Here is a 23,614-nt window from a genome sequence, read left to right on the forward strand (position 1 = left end):
ATCGGTGCACTGTTGTGCGTGAGGGGAATGACAGGTGGGAGTTTGGAAATTCTGATTTTTGTTTGACTTTAAACTCCCAGTTAGTTTATCAAATGATAGTAATAGTAATTGTAAAGATGATCATAATAATTTGGAAATAAAGCAAAGTACTAAGATCCATCTTGCTTTCTTTTATGATATTGCTAATCATGTTTTTCGTACATAAGTGGCTTGACTATAAAGACAAAACACATTAGCCTCGTCATGTTCGTGAAGTGAAAATGAAACCTCGTTGTCCAATAAGACTAGCAGAACTAACCATCATTCATCTGTTGAGTTGGTCAAATGGACAGAAATTTTGTGCTTCGATAAGCACCGATTTTTGGTCATATGTAAATACTTAATTTGGCCGAATTGGAATACACAAAATCTAGTTTAAAATACCACTTAATGGTAACCAAAAAAAAAAATCAGTGTGCAATGAATAGAAAGCCAATTCAGGCCTTCCAATCAAATTTTGAATTAAGTTTCTTTGTTTTTGATGAAGTTTCGAGATTATTTTCTTTTTGCTATTAAATCAACAGCTCAATGTGGTTTTTTCTTATTTTTGGATGACTCAAGAACATGATACATAATTGGTACGACTCACATGTGGCCTCCAGGTGCTGAGCTCCCAACCAAATAAATCCCCAAACTAAGCTAAATCTACAAAATCTCCCAATGAACATTCAACCTACTTCAAAAGCAATAAAGCATCACAAAACACTAAGGCCGATTTTCAAACGGCAATCATGGGATAGTTTCTTCCTTTGCTTGCTCCCACTGTTTCCTTCCGATTTTCAAAAGGCAATCATGGGATAGTATCTTCCTTTTCTTGCTCCCACTGTTTCCTTTAAATGATCTTGATAGTATTTGAACCTTCATAAATTTTATGGATAATGATACATATAATCCCCAAATTTTGACTCAATATGCAATATGATCCTTAAACTTTTAATGTATTCAATATAATCCTGAACTTTAACTCAATGTGCGATACAATTCTTGAACTTTTAAATTGTTCAATATGTCTATAAAAAGTTAAGGGACCATTTGTCTCATGAACAGCAGCATTTTGTAATTCTTGAACCAGTGATGAAAACTGTAATTTTGCGTGCATGTAAAGAACTTAAACATGGTGACGTTGCAACAAGTTTGAAGTTGTCACATAGCACAATAAGGTAAACTTAATAGCAAAAGTAAAGCAAAGCCAGAACAGAACCATCCTAAAGCAAGAACATAAAAAGCGATACCGAAGTTGTCCATGACATATATTCCTCTGCAGCAAAGTAGAAATTGAGCATTCCATTATTACTGTGTAACTTACACGAGCAATCGACAGATAAAACTCACAGGTCTTCCGTGATATTTATTTTGACTGAAAGATGAAGCCATACAATCAAACCGCAGCATGCTTTACTGCATCGGAGATCTCATTTTGCAACTGGTGCTCCATAGTGAATTACACAGCATTTTATGCAAGATATCTCATGAAGGTACAACCTGAACCAATTGACAACTCGCGGTGAAATCAAATGAATTCTGGAGTTCTCTGAGTGCAGCGTTGCCAGTCAAATATCCTCAAAGCAGTCATTTCTATCATTAGGTAGGCGTTGCCCCTCAGGAAAGAGTGATCTGCTCAGAAACCATTTACAGACACAGCTGCCGATCCAAGTTTCTTCTATGTGCATCTTCCATTCCTCTGCAAGTTACAATAATTCAGACGGTGAGTACATACAAGCTACTGCATCCATGATCTGCTAATTCATAGTTAATTCAAAAAAATCCAAATGATTATATTTGTCTATACGTGAAATGAAGCTCAGAAAGACGCACGCCATAGATTTCGAAGTAAATCTCTCTGTTCAAAACTAGCCATTCACATCTTGGCTAGTGAGGAAAGAACACTAAAGAAATGATGATATCTACAACAGTGCTTCTGCGGTCATTTGACATGCACAAACCCTCACCAAAGGCAACAGACATACTTCTAGCAAGTTGAAGCCCGTGATGCTAGAAAAGATTAATTAAATATTGGTCATTCCTTTCACGATAACCTCAGTAAAAGTCGCAGTACATGATAAACATGATGATACAACCCTAACATAGAATGATGTTGGAATATCTCCATGGAAGTGTGTCATAATAAGTACCACAATGATGATCTTGGAATGCATTTTAACTGATCCTGATCAAAATCAGCCAGCTCTGGGTTACCACCACCACTAGCACCAACTACTTTGACTTCTGAACCAACCACTCCTTTACTTTCAGCATCTTTACAAGAATTGACATCTGTAGTTACATCAGAAGCAGCTGATACACTGTACTTCTGTAACCACCTATCAGTTTCCCACAGGACATGCATGATGCTCTCACGAGCAGCATAGCCATGGCTCTCAAAGGGAAGAACTACAAGGCGACAAAGAGCACCATGGCCCTTTAAAGCATTGAAAAAGCGGTCCGACTGCAACAAACACAAAAGCAAATCAAAGTGGTGAGCAGGTTAGCGATTTTGCATTTGTAATCAGAAAAATCAATCAGTGCTGAAATAAATCAGTTACAGAGAGAGTATAAGAGGGTAAAAAAATACAAAGACACCAACCCAAGAGAATTGTATATGAAATCAGCACCCTTTTCCTTAAATAAACCTGAAACTAGACCTGGAAACATATATATATACATACCTGCATGGTTAGTGTTCCTGAATTATTATCTTCTTCTCCATGGATAAGCAAGATTGGTTTCTTAATTTTGTGAGCCGACATGAAAGGACTCATCTCCACATAAGTATTAGTAGCCTCCCACAAAGTTCTGTCCTCATTCTATACAAACAAAGAGGCAGAGGCACAGCGCCCTTTGTCAGCACTCATTTATAAGTAAAAGCAACTTCAGAAGGCACAAGGTCAAGTCAAACAAGAAATACTCTAAGAATCAAACCATTGTCCTACCTGAAAACCAAAAGGTGTGAGCGTCCTGTTGTAAGCTCCAGAGCGAGCTACTCCACAACAGAATAAATGAGGAGCATGTGCAAGGAGGTTTGCAGTCATAAATGCTCCATATGAGTGTCCTCCAATAGCAATTTTGTTTGGATGAGCAACCTTAATCAGCAAATGATATAAATGAAACCTGTCAAGATAATCTCATTTACAAGAATTGTGTGGATTGAAAAGAGAAGAGGAGCTTACTCCGCGACGAATGACTTCCTCGACAGCAGCCTCTGCACTTCCAACCAATTGCTCCACATACCTGACAAACAAATTGTGCCAAAACATAGATACATGTAAATAATCTAAAGCCATTAATAGCACGGTTTTTTGGTTGAAATCTAGGAGCCTACTTGAGGTGGCTCAGGCTTCTTCACTATGGCTTTTGACTTTTGGTTTTAGCATGTGGCTTCTGTTGGATAGAGCATTTGGAAGTTTGTCCTAATCTTTTTGGAACTTTTACTCAAAAGATTATAAAGGTGCAGGTAAAACTACACTAAAATCAACCATTTCACATTTAAAAGCACAACGTTCACAATTTTCAGATTCATTTTCACTTAAAAGCAAAGGCACAGGCCAAAGAGATACAGGGTAGCAACTTATTCTACAGAACTTCTCAAGTTTGACCTTTTTACTAGATTTTAGTGCACCAAAGAATACACTATATGAAAATAGGAACCTGGAGAAAAAGGAGTGGGGGATAAAAGCAGCCAAAAAGGCTATGGAAGAAAGTACCACAAGTAATCATTTGCCACAAAGGAGGACAAAGACTAACAAGAAAAAGAATCCACTAGAAGCATCTACGAGTTATGCATTCATAGACGTATAACTTTAAGAAAATCCTATCCGGAGAAAAGAACTTCACCAGCCATCTGATTCTAGCAAGATATCTCTAATACAACTGTCTCTAAAGGCCTATCCTTTCTTGCCAAGAAATGGCTTTTGTTAGCTTATTATACAGAGAAAATTCTCGAACATGAAGATTAACTTTTTCCAAACAAAAAGCATTGCATTACCTATCATTTGCCTCTTCTTCACCCTCACCGATGATTGGAATTGTTGGTCCCGATAAGATAGCAAACCTAGAAGAGATAAAACCTAAAACAATTATTTACCTCTTCCTAAATTTGCATAAATCAGTTAATACAGATGCCTGGAAACTGAAAGAGAAATGGGAAAGAAGGAAAATAACAATGGAAATCCATGCCTTCTAGCCAGCCAAAGAAGAGGTGATGTCGGACCTATCCCAGCAAATTCATTAGAGAACCACGGACTTGTCCAGCAGCATCTTTGCTTTTAAATTCTCCAGGGTATGACCAGACTAGACAGGAAGAGGGCCCTCTTTTAATGGATCATAGTTCGGTGGCAGATAAAGTGTTGCTGTAAGCTGAACCCCATCCTTCCTCTGATATCGTATCATCTCTTTCTTGAGAGAGGCCAATTGAGGATACGGATGAGGAAAATCTGTAATTTGGCATGCTTTCCTATCTGGCCAGCTCATAATGTAGTATTGTGTATTTTCAGTTTTTGACTCTTTCAAGTTAAGATCTTCAATTGATCAAGACTAATGTCCCCATCATTTTGATCGGACATTAAAGCAACAACAGTCTCAAAATACTTTTCTTTGTCACTCTGCCATATTCGTTCCTTGCTGCCAGTATTTCTGAACAAACATGAGTCAGTAAACAATGCCAATGCTTGAGAGCTAAAGGGGGAAAACCTGCTGGAGAATGGAGTCGTGGACTTACAGAAACTTACATTTCAAACAAATCAAGAAAGGGATATTCCCTTCTGGTGTTGCACCACTCCCATTCAATAGGACATAAGTGCCTTCATCGTTTCCCTTCTTCACTTTTGCAATGACATAGGTCCTAGCCGGGCGTTCTTCGAAGCATTGGAGAACCAGGATCTGAGTACGCATCTTCAGATGACCTATCAAATAGTATACGAGGATTTGTGTCCTTGGATCCAGGAGAAATAACCCAGGATCTTGTCCTCCGTGTCTTGTACCAAGACTCATAAACCAGAGCCAGTGAATCATCGCACCATGAAACTCCTCTGAACAGAAATAAATTAAGACTCCATATTACAATGTTTACAACATAAGGCACAAGTAGCCATTTGAGTCTTTTTGTGGTGGTTGGCAAATCATGTAGCCATGATTCATGACTTGATCACTTTCAACTAACTAGATTAAATACAAGTAAAACAAGAAAAGGAGAGAGGCGTCCAAATCTCCTGAAGCAACAGGAAGAAATTATTGCCAATAGTACTTCAATCTCGAGGAAAAACATTTCGTACCCATATCGAAGATCCACTTTGTGTAAGATTTCTGGTTGATCACCTTCAAGTGGTTCAGCTGGTTGTGTGTAAATTATATCTCGTGGAGAAACTTCACTTTTGCATCCCCCCCATCTTGTGTCTCCACCCTAGATGCCTTAAATCAATTAAAAAACAGATACATACAGAAAAACTAGTAATAATGCGTCAATTTATTCTGTCTAAAGTCACACCATCTATCACAATAATAAACCAAACATCAGAACATTCAGAAGAAGGGATATTTAGAAAATTACAAAGAAGTGTTGCTAATCAATTTGACACTTTTATCCAAGAAAATCTGTAACCAGTGCTCCTTAAGTGAAAGAATGAGGACAGTTCGCGGCCCTGAAATGAACCATGGACATTTAAGAACGAAAAGCATTGACCAAGAACTCTCCTAATATGTCGTTGTATTTATCTACTGGATCCCCATTATTTACCGTTCTTTGCAGAACTACCAATCATCAGAAGCATACGCATGAGAAGCAGGCTTCCTGAAAGAAAAGCTGCAAAAAACGTATGTATAATTTTAGACAGCATGCAGGAACTTCGCAGTCTTATCACTAATTTTCACCTTCCCATGCAAGTGCTAACAGTAAATGACTAATGCAATTTTATATGCCCTTACATTTCTTCAAAAAATACATCGATACTCACCACCAAAAGTAAGATCTGAATCTTTATCATCAAACTGACACAAAAAATACACAGAAAAGGAACAGAACAAAACACTAAAGATTTTCAGACAATTACCAATATAGGGTAGAAGGTTTATCAGCTCTCCACTGGATTGAGCGCATCCCTTTGCGCACACTATTGAATGCAATTGGGATGTCTTCTGCAAGGGCCAAATCACAAAGTTCTCTGACAAATTGTCCATTAGCAGTCCATACATCTACTTTCTTGGGAAATCTTCCACAAGGTACAATGAAAGAGTATGGCCTGTGAATTGAGGTTATCAAAAGGTATTTCCCATCTGGAGAGGGGTCAATTGAGGTATATACAGCCAGTGGACCAATTTCCTTAGCTTTTCCATCCAAAGTAACCAAAAGAAGTTGAGACGTGGCATAGTAATCAAATAAATCTTCGTCATATTCATCCTTCAGCAGGTCTTGAAATGTTCTAACCTGAATGACACTCTTCTGCTCATTAGACTGGATTTTTGGACCACCAGGAACCAAAGGTTTTCTTGGCGGTTCTCCACGGCCCAAGGGTATTGTGCAAACTACTAGGGTGGAGTTATCTATCCAAACAAAATTGTCAAAAACAGCATTTAGGCGTATGTCAGGTGACTCAAACAATGGTCTGGCTTTCCCCCGTTTCCACATCAGCAACCCAAAGCTGAAGCTTACTACTACTATTGTCCTCCTCATCAAATCGGATGCTGAAGGACAAATGTCTACCATCATTTGACCAGGTGACAAAGTTGATCTTTGCACCATCAGGAAACCCATGTACTTCTTTTCTGGCCCTAATTTACCATCAGGCAATAATTGATGAATCCCTATACCAGTATAAAATGACATCCGACTCCTGGTGTTGCACTTTCCATCAATACGGATGCCAGCCAGCTTCTCTTCCGGTCTTGCAAGCTCAGCTAAAGGTGGTAAAGCTCTCCGTTTCAAAAACAGAATTTTATCCTTTGTGGGGAGAACGACAATGCGGGAAGTGGCGGAGCATCAACTATATCTCTAATTTCTGGTGGAGGAAGACGATATGCACCACCCAGAGCCGAACCTGCATTCAGTAATTCATAATGAGTATTCTGCTACTGGAAATTGTGCAGCAACAATAATCCCAAAAAATTAAATCCAAGATCGGTCGAGTGTATGCTGGGGAAAGTTGTGTCTTCCAAATATTGAACACATAGGGCTAAAACGCAAACAATTAGTTTCACGGGAAAACTTCAGTCTGCCAACGGAAAATCAGAGAGTTGAAGCAAGCATTGGTCCACCCTTCGACAGAGAGTTATTTTTTTTTAAGTACTTCTCATTGATGAATGCAAACAAACAAGCTCAACAGACTATGTGGCAACACTTTTTCAATATAAGTGACCTACTCGTAATTCAATATTTAACAGGAGCGACTGGAATTAACTATTTTAACCTCTCAGACAGAGACAGCGTAAAACTCAAACTCTATGAAACGACTGGAAATGAGGACCGCAACTGGTGATAAGCTAGCACACAAGAAAAACTGTCTACGCCGTACTGATCAGGATCCATCCGAGAGACGAGACATCGGAAGCCTCGCTTGAACCTGCTCCAGAAAAGTTAACCGCCGAACGCCCCTATTTTCTTTCCATCTTGGCTAACTCCCCTCCGCATAAATCTCCGCCGTCAATACCTACAAGACTCTAGTCCACCTGCGATTCACTCTCATCGCACGCACCTACTCCGAGAACAATCGATCGCCAGAGGACACAACCCACCCGAACACAGCAAAAACAAAGCAAACGGACGGGGACACGTCGGCTACCTTCGTCCTCGTAATAGCCGAGACCGGAATCGTCCGCGGCGGCGCCGGAAGCGGAGCCATTGCCGCCGCCGCTGCTCTCGGCGGCCGCGGCGGCGGAGGCGACGGGGACCAGCCGCGGAGCGGCGAGGAGGAGGTCATGATCGTCCGGGACGGCGCGGCCGGGCGAGTTCTCAGGCGGCCGGGCGCACGGGGCGGCGAGGGCCTGCAGAGCCTCGAGGAGGAGGGAGGAGGAGAGAGAGGGAAGAGAGAGAGAGGACGGAGAGGCGATGGAGGTGGCAGACTTTGGGAACACGCATCATTTCAATGGGCGTGGGATCGATGGGATTTAGAAGGAGGACTGGTCCATGTCCATCGTCTTCGCCTTTCGTCCTCGCTGTTGGAAAAACTAAAAAAAAGGGGTGGTTGCAGTGTGGGATCAGGCGCAGGGTATCCAGTCCACAAAGCGCGAGCCGAATAAAGGATGCATCTGTCTTCCCATCGAAATGAAAAAGTGGAAAATGGAAGACGGGGAATGTTATCTTTTTATTTCGAACGGGGTGTTCCGGTGCACCTCGGCGTAGCATTCTCCGTGTTGCTTGGTAATGGTATGAAAAGGTCTCGCATAGACTGGGGCCCGCATGTTCAAGGGTTACCATTGGTGGTGCTCGTTAGAGGTGAGCCGTACTACCATCGTTTCAGGTTCCAGGTTTCGCAATGGAACTCACCTCGTCAAAATCGGTTCCCAAATTTTGAAATCTAAAATTTATGTCAAGTATCCTGAAATCTAAAACATGCTCATCATATGAATCAATTAAATGTCTATCTAGTAATATATTTTTAGTAAGTGATGTTTTCTTCTAAATTTATTACATTCTTCGTGATAAGAATATATCAATGAAAATCAAAACAAACGAGTAATATAATTGGTTCACCCATCTTACACTTGAAATTGTGAAAACAATAAAAGCAAGTCAATAACTCTATAAATAGAAATCTCTAATTCTTTTATAGGAAGACGTCTCGCCATCAATCCCCAAATACAAGATCACCACTCACTTATCAATAGCAAATCAATGGTAAGGTTCGTACATTACCTCTCTTTTTCAAGCATCAAATACAGGAGTTAGTGCTTTCAAGTTTCTAGCCAATATCTCTTTTATTTTCTTCCTTTTTTTTTTTTTTTAATTCTTAGATAACACAATAACAAAATTCAATATGGCAAAAATAACGATCCATAAAATATGGACGATCAATTCCCGATTCAGTTCTTACTTAAGAATTGGAAACCAAACTGTTAAAATGTTGATTCTACTTTTTTTAGGAATAGAAAACCGAATCAGTTCAATCCGATTTTCCGTTCAACTCCAGACCCATACTTATCTCTAGTATGAGTCTCCATAGATAGAATCTATGTAATAACTTCTCCTTCGTAGAGCCACAAATGTACTGAGATTGTGATAGCAACTGTGCATGGCCTTTACCCAAAAAACAAAATAGAACATATTTTAAAAGCGCGATTCTTGAAAAATTTTCAAAGGACAACTTTTTTTTTTTAATGTAGCGACGAAAGGTGTTGGGGCTTTAAATGTTCCTCGAATAAATTTTTCCAAAAAGATACAGCGCCCTTTTCATAATTGGAGTTGCTGCGTAAAAAGTAGTATCAGACGCCACGTGATATGTTCCGAGCTCGTTTCGACCTTTGACGAACCGAAGCTTTGTCGTCATGATGTCGTCATGATGTCAAGATTTCCATTTTCAAGGTACGCAGAATTCGAAGACCACAGAAAGGCCACCCCCTCCTGATTGGCGTGGTGGGTGTGAGAGATTTCTATCTCATCCTTTTGAATTATATATAGCCACTTTGAGTGAAGGGCTACCTGCACCGGTTAAAAACTCGAACTTAACTATTTCATAGTACTTGCAAGGTACTTCTAGGATCACCGAGTAAAAAAGACTATCGAAGTCACGTCAACCAAATTTTCTATAGAATTGTGATTTCCTGAAATCGATTTTGTATAAGTATGATCGGCTGTAGTCTTCATTGCATTCCAACGTATAGTAGCACTTACACCATGAAGCTAGGTGGTAGCTTCCAATTAGGTGATGTGAGGGCGATGGTGTCGCCAAGGGATACAATTGTTAAACATCCAAAACATATTGCCATTGTTTCAATCGTTGTTGAGAATTTGTATCAAGCACCCCTGAAATGTTGTTCGATGTCAAAATGAGCAAGTAGTCATTTTCTTCTTATACATACACATGACCTAAACATTGACCAAAGTTACAAGTAAAGTCTCGCAGATCAACTAATGAGTAGAGGTGAGTGGCTTTAAGGTCAATTCAAATCTCACTTGAAACCTATTCGCCAAAATTTGTTTTCAAATTTTTTTAATCTAAAACCTATCATTTAAACTCGGGAACATAGAACTTACCTTATCACAGGTTTCATAATCTATCCATGATTAAACGAGTAGGGTGAATTATCACCATTAATAATTACTATTCGCTGTTATAATTTAGAGACTACAACTTATATTTAAACATGCGAAAAATATAAATCCTTAACAATGTAAAAATCTTAATACTAGATTTGTCGAAAATTAAAATTCTAATTAATTGTTTCAAATTACATATTCATCATCAAATGCAATGAAATACTACAAGTTACCCAAAGATATAGAACAAGAAAAATGCAGACTTATTCTAAATTTCAGATGGAACAAGTTGCTCAATTTCTTGAATTTTGAATTTACCCTACATCTTGGGTACCGTGTTCCTCTCTACTAATGAGATCCAATGGCGCATGTTTTGATCAAGCTTATTTCAAGAGTTGTGCAGCCATTCTCTCTTGAATTGCAAATGACGCACGTATCCTACTCACACTTCACTCATTATGCATCCTCTACATTTAAAACTCTCAATTTAAATAGGAAACTAGCTCAAAAGACCAAATTACGCCACCTTCAGTTATTGTAACTCAAGAAAGACGTTACATTTATGCCAAGAGCTCATGAACGTGAGTTCGTGTCATGCTCGATAATATGAACTCAATTAGACAAGTCACTCGCAACTAAGTCACCATCAAGTGTTGAAATGAGTCGACTCCTTGCCAAACTCATGGTTCAATATTTGTTTTATCCACAAAAAAAAGTCAAAATTTTATAATATCATATTAATGTTGCATTATTTCACTATAAAAACTTTGGTCAAGTAATTATATCGTTGTTTCATTATGCTGAAAATTATGATTAGACTATTTATACGTGCAAAAGTGTTTTCTTAAGGACTATTTCAAAATCGGTTTAGTCCGAGAAACATCTTATTGAATTTGGAATCAGACCGATTTCATTTTTATTTTTATTTTTTGGTCAAAAGATTCGATCTAATTGTCAAGTTGAAAATCTGGTGCTCACAGGAAGATATGAGCGAAGGTGCCTTTTGCGTATGGACTACGCCCATCCTACAAATTATAGGCAACGTCTAAAACCGGGTGCAATGATTATCCACCCGTGGGTGTTTGTTCCCTTAAAATATCTGGCCTCCCATGCCACGTGGCAGCACGCGATTGGCTCCAACCCGATAAGAAATGTGTGTTCACCAATCGCCTGGAAAAGCCCCATTTAAATCCCTTTCGCCTCGCCAGGTCTCTTCTGCTATCTTGACAGCTTCGTGCCTTCGTCTCCAAAGTCCACCGGGAAATCATGGCGACTCTCACCGGCATGAACATCTCCTCCCCTAGACTCGCGGCCAGGCCGCTCCGCTCGTCTCGTCCTCAGCCGCAGAGCCTCGGCTTCCAGCGGCTGAGCCGCCGCACCCCCCTGCGGACGAGGCTGGTGGCGGCGGCGGCGCCGGAGCAGATAGAGGAGAAGGTGGCGGAGAGCATAAAGGGAGGCGGAGGAGACGTGCTCGGAGAACCCGGTGAGCGGGGAGTGCGCGGCGGCGTGGGACGAGGTGGAGGAGCTGAGCGCGGCGGCGAGCCACGCGCGGGACCGGAAGAAGGAGTCGGACCCGCTCGAGAGCTTCTGCAAGGACAACCCGGAGACCGACGAGTGCCGCACTTACGATAATTAGAAGTTTATAAATTTTCAGATAATATTCCGGTCGATTTTATTTTCGAATGAATAATTTCTTTTTGGTGGAATGGACCTTTTTCCTTCTTCTTTTTTTAATCTTTTTTAATTTGTTGAAGCTTTAATGGGTTTACTGTGGCTTTGTGTAAAATTAAGAAGCGCGTGCAATATGTGGGGGTGTAAGCTATGGTTGGTTTTCTGATGCAAAATAACAAATTATGTTTTCTTTTCTGTTTAGCATTTTAGTATTTTGCCATCTATTGTCGTGAAATTAGCATGAAATATTGATTTTTCTTCCTTCTGAGATAACTAGCAAATAAGTACCCGAGATATTCTATGTATTAGTTTATTTATTTATTGAAGATGTTAAGATTTTGTTGCGTAAGGGTTGTTTGTAAGATATAAAAGTTTAAATTTTGGGATTAGAAAATATTGAAAATAAAATGAATGACTAACTTACAAGTATGTCAAATGAGGTAGTATAGATTAGTTAATCCAGGAGATCATGCGTGCCAAAGGACAAGGAGATTGCGGTTCCTTAAAAATAGGGAGTCATTTTTTATCTCTTGTAATAGCAATGGATGATTTAGTTTGGGTGTCATTAGGTTTCAATTTTAGTATTATTTTTGTTAAGAAAGGTAATTTTATCCAACTTGTTATCGTTTTTCTATTAGATGGGTCTCGATTAAAAATAGTAAGTGACTACCCTAAATATTAAAAATTTACCCAACATCATCATATTCATTAGATGACATATGTCGTGTCTAGATGCCAGGTATGCTCTTCATCTGTTTTATCGTTCTGTGATATCTTTCATTCATAAGCTATATGTTTAAAATAGATATTAATTAGCTAAATAATCGGTGACACCAAATATTAAATATTTACCGAACATCATCATACTATAAAGTTACTTTCGATTCCGAGTAATAAAAGCAGCACTCTCTCTCTCTCTCTCACTCCCTCTCACAGTCTCACTAACACAATGGTCGAGGCGTCGGACTTCGTCGAGGCCCTGGCCGGAAAGTGGACGATAGGCCCATGGTTGCTCACGGTCGCGACCAACTGTCGTTGCCATGGAGGGAGGGAGAAGGGCTGTGGCGACTCAGGGGACTGTGGGGACCGCGCTCCTGAATTCGAGCAATCTTCGAGACGGAGTCTAGGCTCGAATTTGTCCGCGGAGGACGCGATTTTCTTCGCCGCTGCGGCTACCGAAGTGGAATCTTGACGCGAAACCGCGTCGAAAGTCCCACCACCAAGTACGATCTAGTCTCTCCGCGATGGATCCTCCCGATCCGCAGAAGGAGTCGGAGTCGGAGTCGAAGTTTGCCGTCGCCCTTTGCTCGCGACCACCCCACTCTCAAGACTCTCCATTCAGCCACGGGTCCAATTCTCGCCGCCCGCGATCGTAACTCGTTCCTACCAAAATCTCAAGGGGATTTGGCTACCATTGTCTCTCTCGTCTAGCCGTCCGTGTCTCTCCCTCTTCCTCGAGCTTGCTCTATGATCATGGGACAGCGTGCGGGCCGATGCTTTGCTTCGCTCCTCCGGTCGTAAGCCCTCTCTCCGTAGTCCGATTTCAGAGAGAGAGAGAGCGCCTCCCCACCCCACCTCCCAAAAAATAAAAAATGAACCGCACCTGGCCTTTCTCTGGCCGGTCATCGGCCATAGACCCCATGTCGGGCCAGAGTAAGAAGGAAAGGAAAAAGAGAGAAAAAAAAGAAGAAGGAAAAATAGGAAGTTCCCAAATTTGGTAGTTTGTTAGGGGCGTTGGCGGATGATATGCCCACTTAACATTTTGGATCATCATCTCTACTGCGGTGACTCATTCATCATCGAATGAGGAGAGACTTGTGTCTGTGGAGACATACATGACATTCATGATCTAATCTCCTTAAAATATGCTTGATGATTGTGCATTTGTCCAAGCTTTTAATGTGATGATACCTACAAAGGACATATATGTTTCACTAGGGAGCTCCAAATATGCAAATGTCGACTTTAATTGCAAAATCTTTCTACTTGGAGGGCTTATTTGGCCTCACTAGCCAAAATGAAAAGGGAAAAATAATATTTAAAAAGAATTAAAATTTGTCACGTCAACGCTGCAGTTGCGGCTTTTATAAGACGACCAATTTTCAAATAAGCAAATTGGACTCAATTGGCATAAATATAAAAGATCTATGACTAAATTGATTTATTTAAAAGTTTATGATTGAATTGATATTAATATAATAGGTTTAAAACTTTTTAGTACTTTTTCCTTAATTGTCACTTCAATCTTTTGATACAACACAAAATTGTTAATAAGTAAAAATCATAAAATAAACATCAAATTTGAAAAACAAAAACAGAGAAAATGATGAAGTCTGCAAAGGGACAAGAGCTTGGGAATGGGGGAATAATGGGGTTTATATGTCGACCTGATAAGGGCTAGCGATCCTTGTCGAGGTTCTAGCGAGGCAGTGAGCCCTCACACGATAGCAGTTGCAATAACCATAACCATCATTGGGCCCCGACGAGGGTCTATCCAGCAAATTGTGCCCCGCTGCTGCGAGGGGCCTTACCTCCGTCCATCTCTAGGTGAGTTGCCCTCGCGGATGCCAAGCCGCCCTCTTATTCCCCCTAACATTTTTTTAACTTTTCTGAAATCATTTCAATCCTTTTTTTTTCAATATTTATGCTATTTCGTCTATTTTCTTTTTCCTTTTCCTTTTTAGCACTAGTCTTTTTGACGCGGTGCCTATTCGACACCGAGAGAGGAAGAGTAAATTCTCATTTTTGGGTCCACCGTTGGATGTCTTTATGATTATCTTAGGATGGTTTGACCGTCCCATTGACTCAATGAGAGAAAGAAACTCACTCTTCACCTTATATGAACTTAATCTGAGCAACATTGTTTTGCCTCTCTTTCTTTTTCCACTTTTTCCAAGAAGCTTCGGGGAAGCATCTCGGATCATTAGTTTCGTCATATTCAATGTCTGAAAAGGAAACTCCACTGCTTCTTCCAATTCCCGTCCTTGTTTTCCTTTGAAATGAAGTCGCTCTCTTGAGGAAACCCTCTTCGAAGTAGTACTCAGGGCTGTCAAATGATTGGTTCGAAAATGGTTAAGCCCTAATTGATCCATGTAATTTGGAAAAAAAAATGACCTATATAACTTTTTTTTTTTTTTTGACTCGTTTATATGAAACACAAAGTTAATGTCCCAATATAGAGCCATAATTTTGAGCGACGGAAGTGAAATTTTCACTGTTATGCATCTTAATTTTTAATTAATATTTGTTACTAATAGGTATTTCAAATGAAGTCAACTCAATAAATTAGTAAAGAAAAATTACAGAAGACTAAAAAAAATTAACTCAACTAAAAGAGAATAAGTACTCAAAGTACATTTATTTTAAAATAAAAGTAAGGGTACAAAAATTGCCAAAACATCATTACAAATGATAAATTGAAGAAGTAAGAATGGCAAAAATTGATACACGCCTTCCGTACAAAGAGTGTTGAGGCCCTTTCAATCTTTTCTTTTAAATGGGGAGAGGGAAGAAGCAATAACACTTAGACCGCCAACTTTTCGAGTTTAGTGCATTTAAAATTCTAAACTCATGTGGTGTCCTGATCTTTTGTACATTTTGGTCATTCCCCAATATACTACTTATTCCTACCGAAAAGAAAATTCTAAACTCATGGCAAGAGTGGAATTGAATTTTAAAATTTTAGATAATATAATCAAATCTGAAAATTTACCAAATTGAAGCAATCAAAATTTAAGATGCTTAAAATATTACTCTAATATAAATCATCAATATGTGCTGTGTTGAATGCTAAATGAGAAATTTCCGACCAAAAAACAAAAAAGCTAAATGAGAAACAAATTCTTGATGTGTGATATCACTCATTGATTGTGTAGAATCACTTAGGCAACATTTTTTTGGGTCGAAACTTAGGCAACATTTCAATAAGCAGATTTGATAATTACAACGATCTCCATAATTGTTTCATCATTATGTGATGGATGGAAAGTGAAAAAAAAAAAAAAAGGAGTAAAAAGAGAATAAATGCACAACATTTTTTTTTTTTTTCGTAGTGTAATTGTTTAGGTATTACTGAGCTTGATGTTGACCGAGAGCAACTAAATTTCCACCAAGTGTCCGAATTTCAGCGTTAATGTTACTACATGTTCTCCTTGGCAGAAAATATTGGTTATGTAGGTTGTGCCAATGCAATTAATTGAAAGCTCATATCCATTGAATAATATGTGTTCATCTCCTTGCCCTCTCTCTCTTCTCCCACTGCTTTCTTCACACTTTTTGCAAGCCACGGACGGCCTCTCTCCTCCGTAAACCCTTCTCCTCCTTCGACCCTCCCCCTCACTTGCACGGGCACGACAACGCTCGTTCATCCCCCTCTCCTTCACTTAAGCTCGACCTTTGCGTCTTCCCCACCGACAACAGCTCCACCATTGAAATCGTCTCATGTGCCCCCGCGGCCCTTGGATCCAAGAACAAGCCCAAGTCTCCCGTGCTCATTGTCATCACTCACGACCCCAAGCCCCTACATCCTCGAGATCTTTTACGCTCCGAGTCATCCCTCCCTCCACAACTTCCGGATCCGACAAGGGCTTAGTCCTTGTCGGGATTCAGGTCGAGCGACCTCGCCCTAGTCGGGAGAGTCGACCCTTGCTGAATCCCCTCGTCAAATTCGGTGAGGGCGACTTGGCTTGTGGCCGGTCACTAGCCAAAGCCAAATCTTGGCCACTAGGGGTGTCAACGGTTCGGTTCGGTTCGGTTTTCAAAAACCGAACCGAACCGAACCGTTAAAAATCTTCTGAACCGAACCGAATGGGATCAGACGAACCGAACCGAATTTTCGGTTCGGTTCTTGCGGGTTCGGTTTTTCGGTTTTTGAGTTTTCAGTTTTCGGTTTTCGGTTTTTGGAAATCAGGGGCTTCTCTGTTCATTCTTTTGAAAAAGTAACACAAAAACAAAAGAGAAAAAAAAGCTTTATAGGGAAAACTAAAAGTCAAAAGAAAAGCTGTACAGCAAGTTGTCTCTTCTCGGCAATCCTCCGTCAAAGAACAACGTAGAGAAGAGACAGAGAGGGAAGGGACGTGAAGGACAGCCAGCCAGAGGGAAAAAGCGGAACACTTGTTCATCTTCTTCCCCCCGCTCTTGCTGCCCGCGTCCGCCGTTCGCAAGCCCAACACAGGCGACCTAGCGGCCGGTCACCGCCGCTCCGCCGGTCTCGCCCGCGATGTGCAGCCCTGTCGCCCGATCGCCTCCGCCATTGCCCGCTCAGCCATGCCAGAACGCTCGCCGCCTCCGAGCGTCTCCGCCTGCAACCATGCCCCGTTCGCTGCAAGTGCGGCCTGCAGCTCCTCCCCGAGCGACGGCACCACGCAGCTTCCCCTCCGCCGCACCTAAGTGATCGCCGTCGCGTTGCACGTCCAAGCGACCAAGACGAGACACAAGAGGAGAGGCCTCGGCGTCGGGAGAGAGAATAAAACCGAAGATTTGATTTTATCGGATTTTGGTTCGGTTTGGTTCGGTTAACCGATAAAAACCGAACCAATTAAAAGATATTGGTTTTTCACGGGGAAATCAGACAAATCAACCGAACCGAAAAAACCGAATTTTTCGGTTCGGTTCAGTCAGTTCTCGTTGGTTCGGTTTTCGGTTCGGTTTCGACACCCCTACTGGCCACGAGTCAAAGGGAAAGAAAATAATTGAAAAAAAGAAGGGAGATATGGCAAAGAAGAAGAAGAGAAATGGAGGTGCGAGTCTGCGAGAGGAGAGAGACAAAGGAAGAATAGTCTGACAAGTAAGCTTTTTATGGACACATTTCGCTTAATAGATGGCCTTTCAATTTGTAGCGTTGGCACAACTTGTGTGGTCAATATTTTCTCCATATCTTGGTGGGGTTTAAAAATAAGTAAATGCTTGGCCACGAGCGCATGCATATCCATACACGTCTTCAGAATTTTATTAATATCAGCATACGAGATTGTGCTACAAATATAATAACGCAAAGAGGCCTAAAATCGGAAAAAGCTCACCTAGAGAGACCCCGCATTATCTTGAATCAAACCCCTGGAATGGGAATGGAAGCTTTCTTGGCATCGTTTGGTTGATTGGAGCGAGGTGGAATGGAAATAAAAAGGGGGAATAAAAATTGCTTCATTACTGCATTTTTCGTGAACACGTGGGAAAGTGGAAATGAGCGATAAGGCATGGGAATGAGTTGACAGTCAAGGGTAAATTGACATGTGCACTAAGCCTCGTATTTGGTAACTGTTGTTTGGACATAATATGGCAAGCATACTTACCTAATTTACTATTATATAGCAATTTAAAACGATAAAATTCCACCCATTACTACATACGTTCCAATTTCGATGTATTACCAAATGCGGTGATCTTCAAATCAATCGCTATTCTGATTCACTACAAGCAATTCAATTCCCTTCAAATTATCTCTTGCTTATGTAACAAATGGGCCAAAGAAACAAGTTAGAACTCATATGGGTGACATAAGAACATATCAAAGTGCATGAACCGCAAGATTTAGGACCATGGGCGCACGCATGTCTAGTTTGTCTAATTCTATATGTATATAGTAGTAGATATGTCCAATATGACCTCACTACATACATCCAATTTCCACTCTGGAACATGTAATTAATTGTTTAGGCTTGTTCTTCACTACTTATTTTTCCTCCAATTGCCTTCATGTTACCTCTTTTGGAAGCATTCAGTTGATCTACATGCATTGTTTGGACATGAAGGAATGTTTTAATAGTTCAGTTTTCATAAAAATATACCAGCTCGAGATTATCAATGGGGTGTGTGTATGTAATCTTGTGTACTCAAACTAGCTAAACTCGGATGATATTCCAATTTGGATCTAAAATACCATTGCCGGAAGCAATGGTATTGCATAACTTAGATACTTTTACCCAAAATCATTCTGAAAAAAATATATCACGAAAAATTCAGAAGTTTTATAGGAGATAATCGTGGATTAATATAGTTTCGTTCTATTCTTATTAGAACTATTCAAAGGAATTTATTTCTTCACGTGGGAAGCCAACTCTGCCTTTTTTAGTCAATTGTTGACTTGGCTTTTGATTAATTAGACATAACTAAATTAATTTTTGCTCAAGGTTTGCTGTTTGACATATAATATCAAAAATATATTTCAAAACTTCACCACTACATATTTACAATACCCGCAACATTGCACGAGAAGTAGCAAGCTTGTGCGGTTCACATTCCCGTCTGAGCACTTGGAAAGTCTACCGTCCCATCTAATACTGTAGAATTAAATTAGGTCAATATATCCAACTTCCATGATTTTAGGTATGCGAATGTGAATCCACCAGTTGCCAAATGAAGGACACGAAAAAAAAAGGAAATAAGTTAGCCACACGAGCAGGATTGAGAGATGTGTATCTTTGCAAGCTACGTAATGTCTCCGAATACATAGTCATGAGATACGGTCCACAAACAAATGTACGACCATACAGTATCCATTTTCCCATTTGGGACACATAATCAACTAGGCATATTGCTACATTACTCAATTGCATTCATTTAACCATATGGTAATTCATTGTGGGATGGCGTACACATTGCATCATATAATGTGTATGGAAATTTCAATATTGTTACCAGTACCCACATGATCTCATTAGACAATATTTTGAACAATCTTCTAAATCTTCTTGATATATATGCCATGCGCTTGGTACCAAACTAAAAGGCATTCCGCAGCTCTCCCGCTATATAAACATAGTCGACTCGTTATATTACCATCTTTACGAGCTTTTGGAGAATCGAAGTCACAATGTCATCCAATAGCAGGGATTGAGGAGCAAGAAAAACATATTTAGCAAAGCATGGAACGTGCTCAAGGGGAAACGGGGATGTCGGGAAGCCTCGTCGAGCAAGACCTATTGGGACGCTGCCACGTGACCGATGAGCTCACTGGCAAAGCCTCAATGGAACTATCGGGGCTGCCATGTCCCCGTGAGCTAGAGATCCTCGAGCAAGTCCCAATCATGAGTGAGTTCTTGGAAAAGCTCTGAGAAGAGCTCACCAGTGGAGTCTCGGCGGAGATCCGTTAGCCAAAGCGATGACCATTATCACAATTCTAGTGAAGACGATCCATGGCAAGCAAGCTATAGGCATGGCGCTCTTGCCTATCGTGGTGATTGCTGAAGAGAACAACGGATCGGAAGTAAGCCCAAGAAAATCATGAATCACCGATCCTAAGACACATCACATAATCGAACGTACCTTATTTCCACAGATTAAACACCAATGTTGCAACACGAGGAAGAATCCGCACTATTCTTTAGAGGATAATCTGTTCTTTTTCTTAGAGAGAAAACGGTGAGAAGAACGTAACCTACGAGAGAAATGTAAACTCTCCTTCCAAAATACATAACTTCATCCGATAGTATAATCGCCTCTTAGATTTCCCTTTATTTATAATAACTTCCTCCTTGGGCCCTTAACTCACAAGCCGGGCTTTTAGGCCTTACATGGGTGGACGGGCCCTACTTAGGCCCATAAAAAGAAATCCATTATCTCTCACTCGCACATAGTGGGCCAAACCCAACATGGGCGGACGGGCCCTACTTAGGCCCATCAAAAGAAAAAATCCATCATCTCCCACTCGACATGGTGGGCCGAACATAATCCTCTTTTCCTCACTGCAACATTCATACTAGCGAATAATCCATGTGACCAGCATATTTTTAGAGCCCGTTGTCATACATATGTTAGGAATATATAGTAGCTCATAATGAGCATCACATCCTGAGTAGATTTAGTATGTAGTACCCTAGATCGATCGATCACATTTATATCTCTCTTCTGATCTCTTTTTAAACAATGATATATTGTATTCATAATTATAATTATCCCAAAACAATCATAATTGATCGACCAATGAATACAAAAATAATATGTGATTCTCCAAATTTGATCTTCCTCTTTTCTTGAAACTCTCAATTTCAGTTTAACTTGCTTTTCTAGAAATGTGCCATTAGATCGAATCAATTCATGATTATTGGCAACATTCTAAGATAATAAACACTGAATAGAAATCTTGAGAATAAGTAAGAGTCACGAGGGCACAAAATTTGAGAAACTCTTTTCATCAAGAGTCTTACACGGCATAAAAGTTGAGATAAAAACTTTTACCACTCTTATTGGTCGTCTCATGCATACGTAATATGAAATACGTATTGCAGTATTTAACTCTTTTCCCATAGAGTGTATGTCTAAATTTTTAATACCGTACAGATGATAGTTCAAACATATTTAACGTCTAACTTGAGTTCACGTATCTACTTATTCACAGAATTCATCAGAATTCACATCTGACATTACAGACAAATAAAGTAAAATATGTGGGTTATTTTACTTTCGGACATAGAAAATTTTATGTCATCATCTTAACACTCAGTTAATGCGATATATGTATTTTAAGTTTGAGCTCTCATTATCACTTATATAATAAGCTTAAAAACCATCTCATCTCTATTTATCACATAGTAAATAGATGCGATTACCCGTGTGAGTGGGCTAATCTCTTATCTGTCTGACATATTTTCTCAACTTAATATAATGCATTGAGCATTAAAATGCATAAACGTCAAACAAAGATTTATAGGCATTAATGATGAAAATACAAATTCATTAAATATGAACACTTAGGGGAAATTACAATATTTAGTCTCTACGCAGTTCTAGAAATTTCACATGGCATAAAACACATCTCTAGGAATTGGCTTTGTCATTGGATCTGCTACCATTCTATGTGTAGATATTACTATAGGTTCATCTCTTTTCGTGCAACTATATCTTTGACAAAATTATACTTGGTATTTATATGTTTGGTCTTGCCATGATATTTTAGATCTTTGGTGTACGTTATTGCTGCTTGGCTATCACAGTTAACCAACAATGAGTCTGCAGCATTCTCAATAACACATAAATGATCCAAAAATCTCTTAAGTCAAATACCTTCTTGTATTGCTTAGTTTCCATTGTGGACAAGGCTATACACGTTTGTTTTTTACTGCTCCAACATATGGCATCATTATTCAGTAAGAAAACAAATCCAGAGGTAGATTTCCTTTCATCTAAATCTCCTCCCCAATCAGCATCTGAATAGCCTTCGAGTCGCAGATCATTTTCTTGGTAACTCAACGTATAATCAGTAGTTCATTTTAGATATCTCAGTATTCTCTTAACGACTTTCCAATGTGCTTGACCTAGATTGGATTAGTATCTACTCACAATTCCAACTACAGAACATATGTCAAGTCTTGTACACATCATAGCGTACATCAAATTTCCAACAACACTAGCATAAGGAACATGTTGCATTTGTTCATTCTCTTGTGGAGTCCTTGGACACAATTGTGGCTCAATCATTCGTCTTTTGCAATAGGAGTATCGTCTCACATACGAAATTGTTCAAGAACCCTATTTATGTATGTTTCTTGCGAAAGAGACAATGATCTCTTCGAACGATTTCTTGAAATCTTAACTCTAAAAATGTATGCAGCATCACCCATGTTTTTTTATCTTAAAGTTGGAAGATAGCCAACTTTTGACAATATTAATAAACTCATTACTGCTTCCAAGAATCGGTATATCATTAACATATAATGATATGATCACAAATTAATCTTTGGATCCTTTGATATATACACAATGATCATCATCAATCATTGAAAAATCATATGACATTATGACATTATGAAAACGTATATACCATTATCTCGACGACTGCTAAAGCCATATATCGATTTCAAAAGTCAACATACCTTTGTTCTTGACCTTTCATAATGAAACCAGCATGTTGTTCCATATATATTTCTTCCTCTAATTCTCTATTGAGAAAAGCAGTCTTTATATCCATTTAATGTAACTCAAGATCTATATTTGCTACTATTGTCAGAATAATGCAAATTGAGAAAAATCTCACGATAAGAGAAAATTTTTCCTCATAATCAATTCATTCTTGTTGATTATACCCCTTCGCCACAAGGTGAGCTTTATGTCTTTCTATTGAGCCATAAGCTTTACGTTTAATTTTGAGAACCCACTTATTCCCAATGGCTTTGCATCATTTTGGAAGATCAACTAGTTCCCAAACATGGTTTGACTTCATTGACTGAATCTCCTCTTCCATTGCATGTATCCATTTTTCCTTATTAAGGCAACTTAGAGCCTCATTTACATTCTTTGGCTCATCTTCATCTTGCGGAGCAATCATAAAAGTTTCCCCTTCAATGTCAAAACGTCGACGGGGAACACTTTTGTGACTTGTTCACCGTACGAGAAATGATACACTTTGCACATCATTCCCCATTATGCTCCAACTCAGATTAGATAATAATGATATTGTCTCATCATGTGGTTGTAATTGAGAGTAAGTTGAATTAAATTCATCATTTCTCATGTTACTCCTACTTGGATGAACTCCACTAAATTCATTATCTGGATCCAAGGTTTCAAATAGAGAATAGTCCTCACCTATTTCGCCCTTTTTAAGAAAATCATTTTCTAATAATGTGACATCCCGTAATTCAAACTCAGTTATACTCTCACTTTCCTGCTTACCTATAAATACATACCCTTTCGAGTATTTAGAGTATCTTATGAAAATACTCTTCTTTCCTCTATGACCCAATTTTCCAAGCTTGTGAGAGGGCTCATGAGTATAGGCAGCACAATCCC

At 39.5% G+C, this 23,614-nt stretch overlaps 1 protein-coding gene and 1 pseudogene across 1 annotated transcript; one reads left to right on the plus strand and one right to left on the minus strand.

The window, feature by feature from the left end:
- Positions 1–1,355: 1,355 nt before the first annotated feature.
- LOC120295902 lies at positions 1,356–8,424 on the minus strand (annotated as a pseudogene).
- A 2,997-nt stretch (positions 8,425–11,421) lies between these two features.
- LOC104456686 (calvin cycle protein CP12-1, chloroplastic) lies at positions 11,422–12,091 on the plus strand. The gene is given in 2 exon segments (XM_010071539.3): positions 11,422–11,668; positions 11,670–12,091. Coding segments are annotated over 2 exon segments (369 nt in total). The 5' UTR covers positions 11,422–11,485; the 3' UTR covers positions 11,856–12,091.
- The last annotated feature ends 11,523 nt before the right edge of the window (positions 12,092–23,614 follow it).

Source organism: Eucalyptus grandis, chromosome 7 (genome assembly GCF_016545825.1).
Source record: "Eucalyptus grandis isolate ANBG69807.140 chromosome 7, ASM1654582v1, whole genome shotgun sequence".
In the NCBI taxonomy this organism is placed as follows: domain Eukaryota; kingdom Viridiplantae; phylum Streptophyta; class Magnoliopsida; order Myrtales; family Myrtaceae; genus Eucalyptus; species Eucalyptus grandis.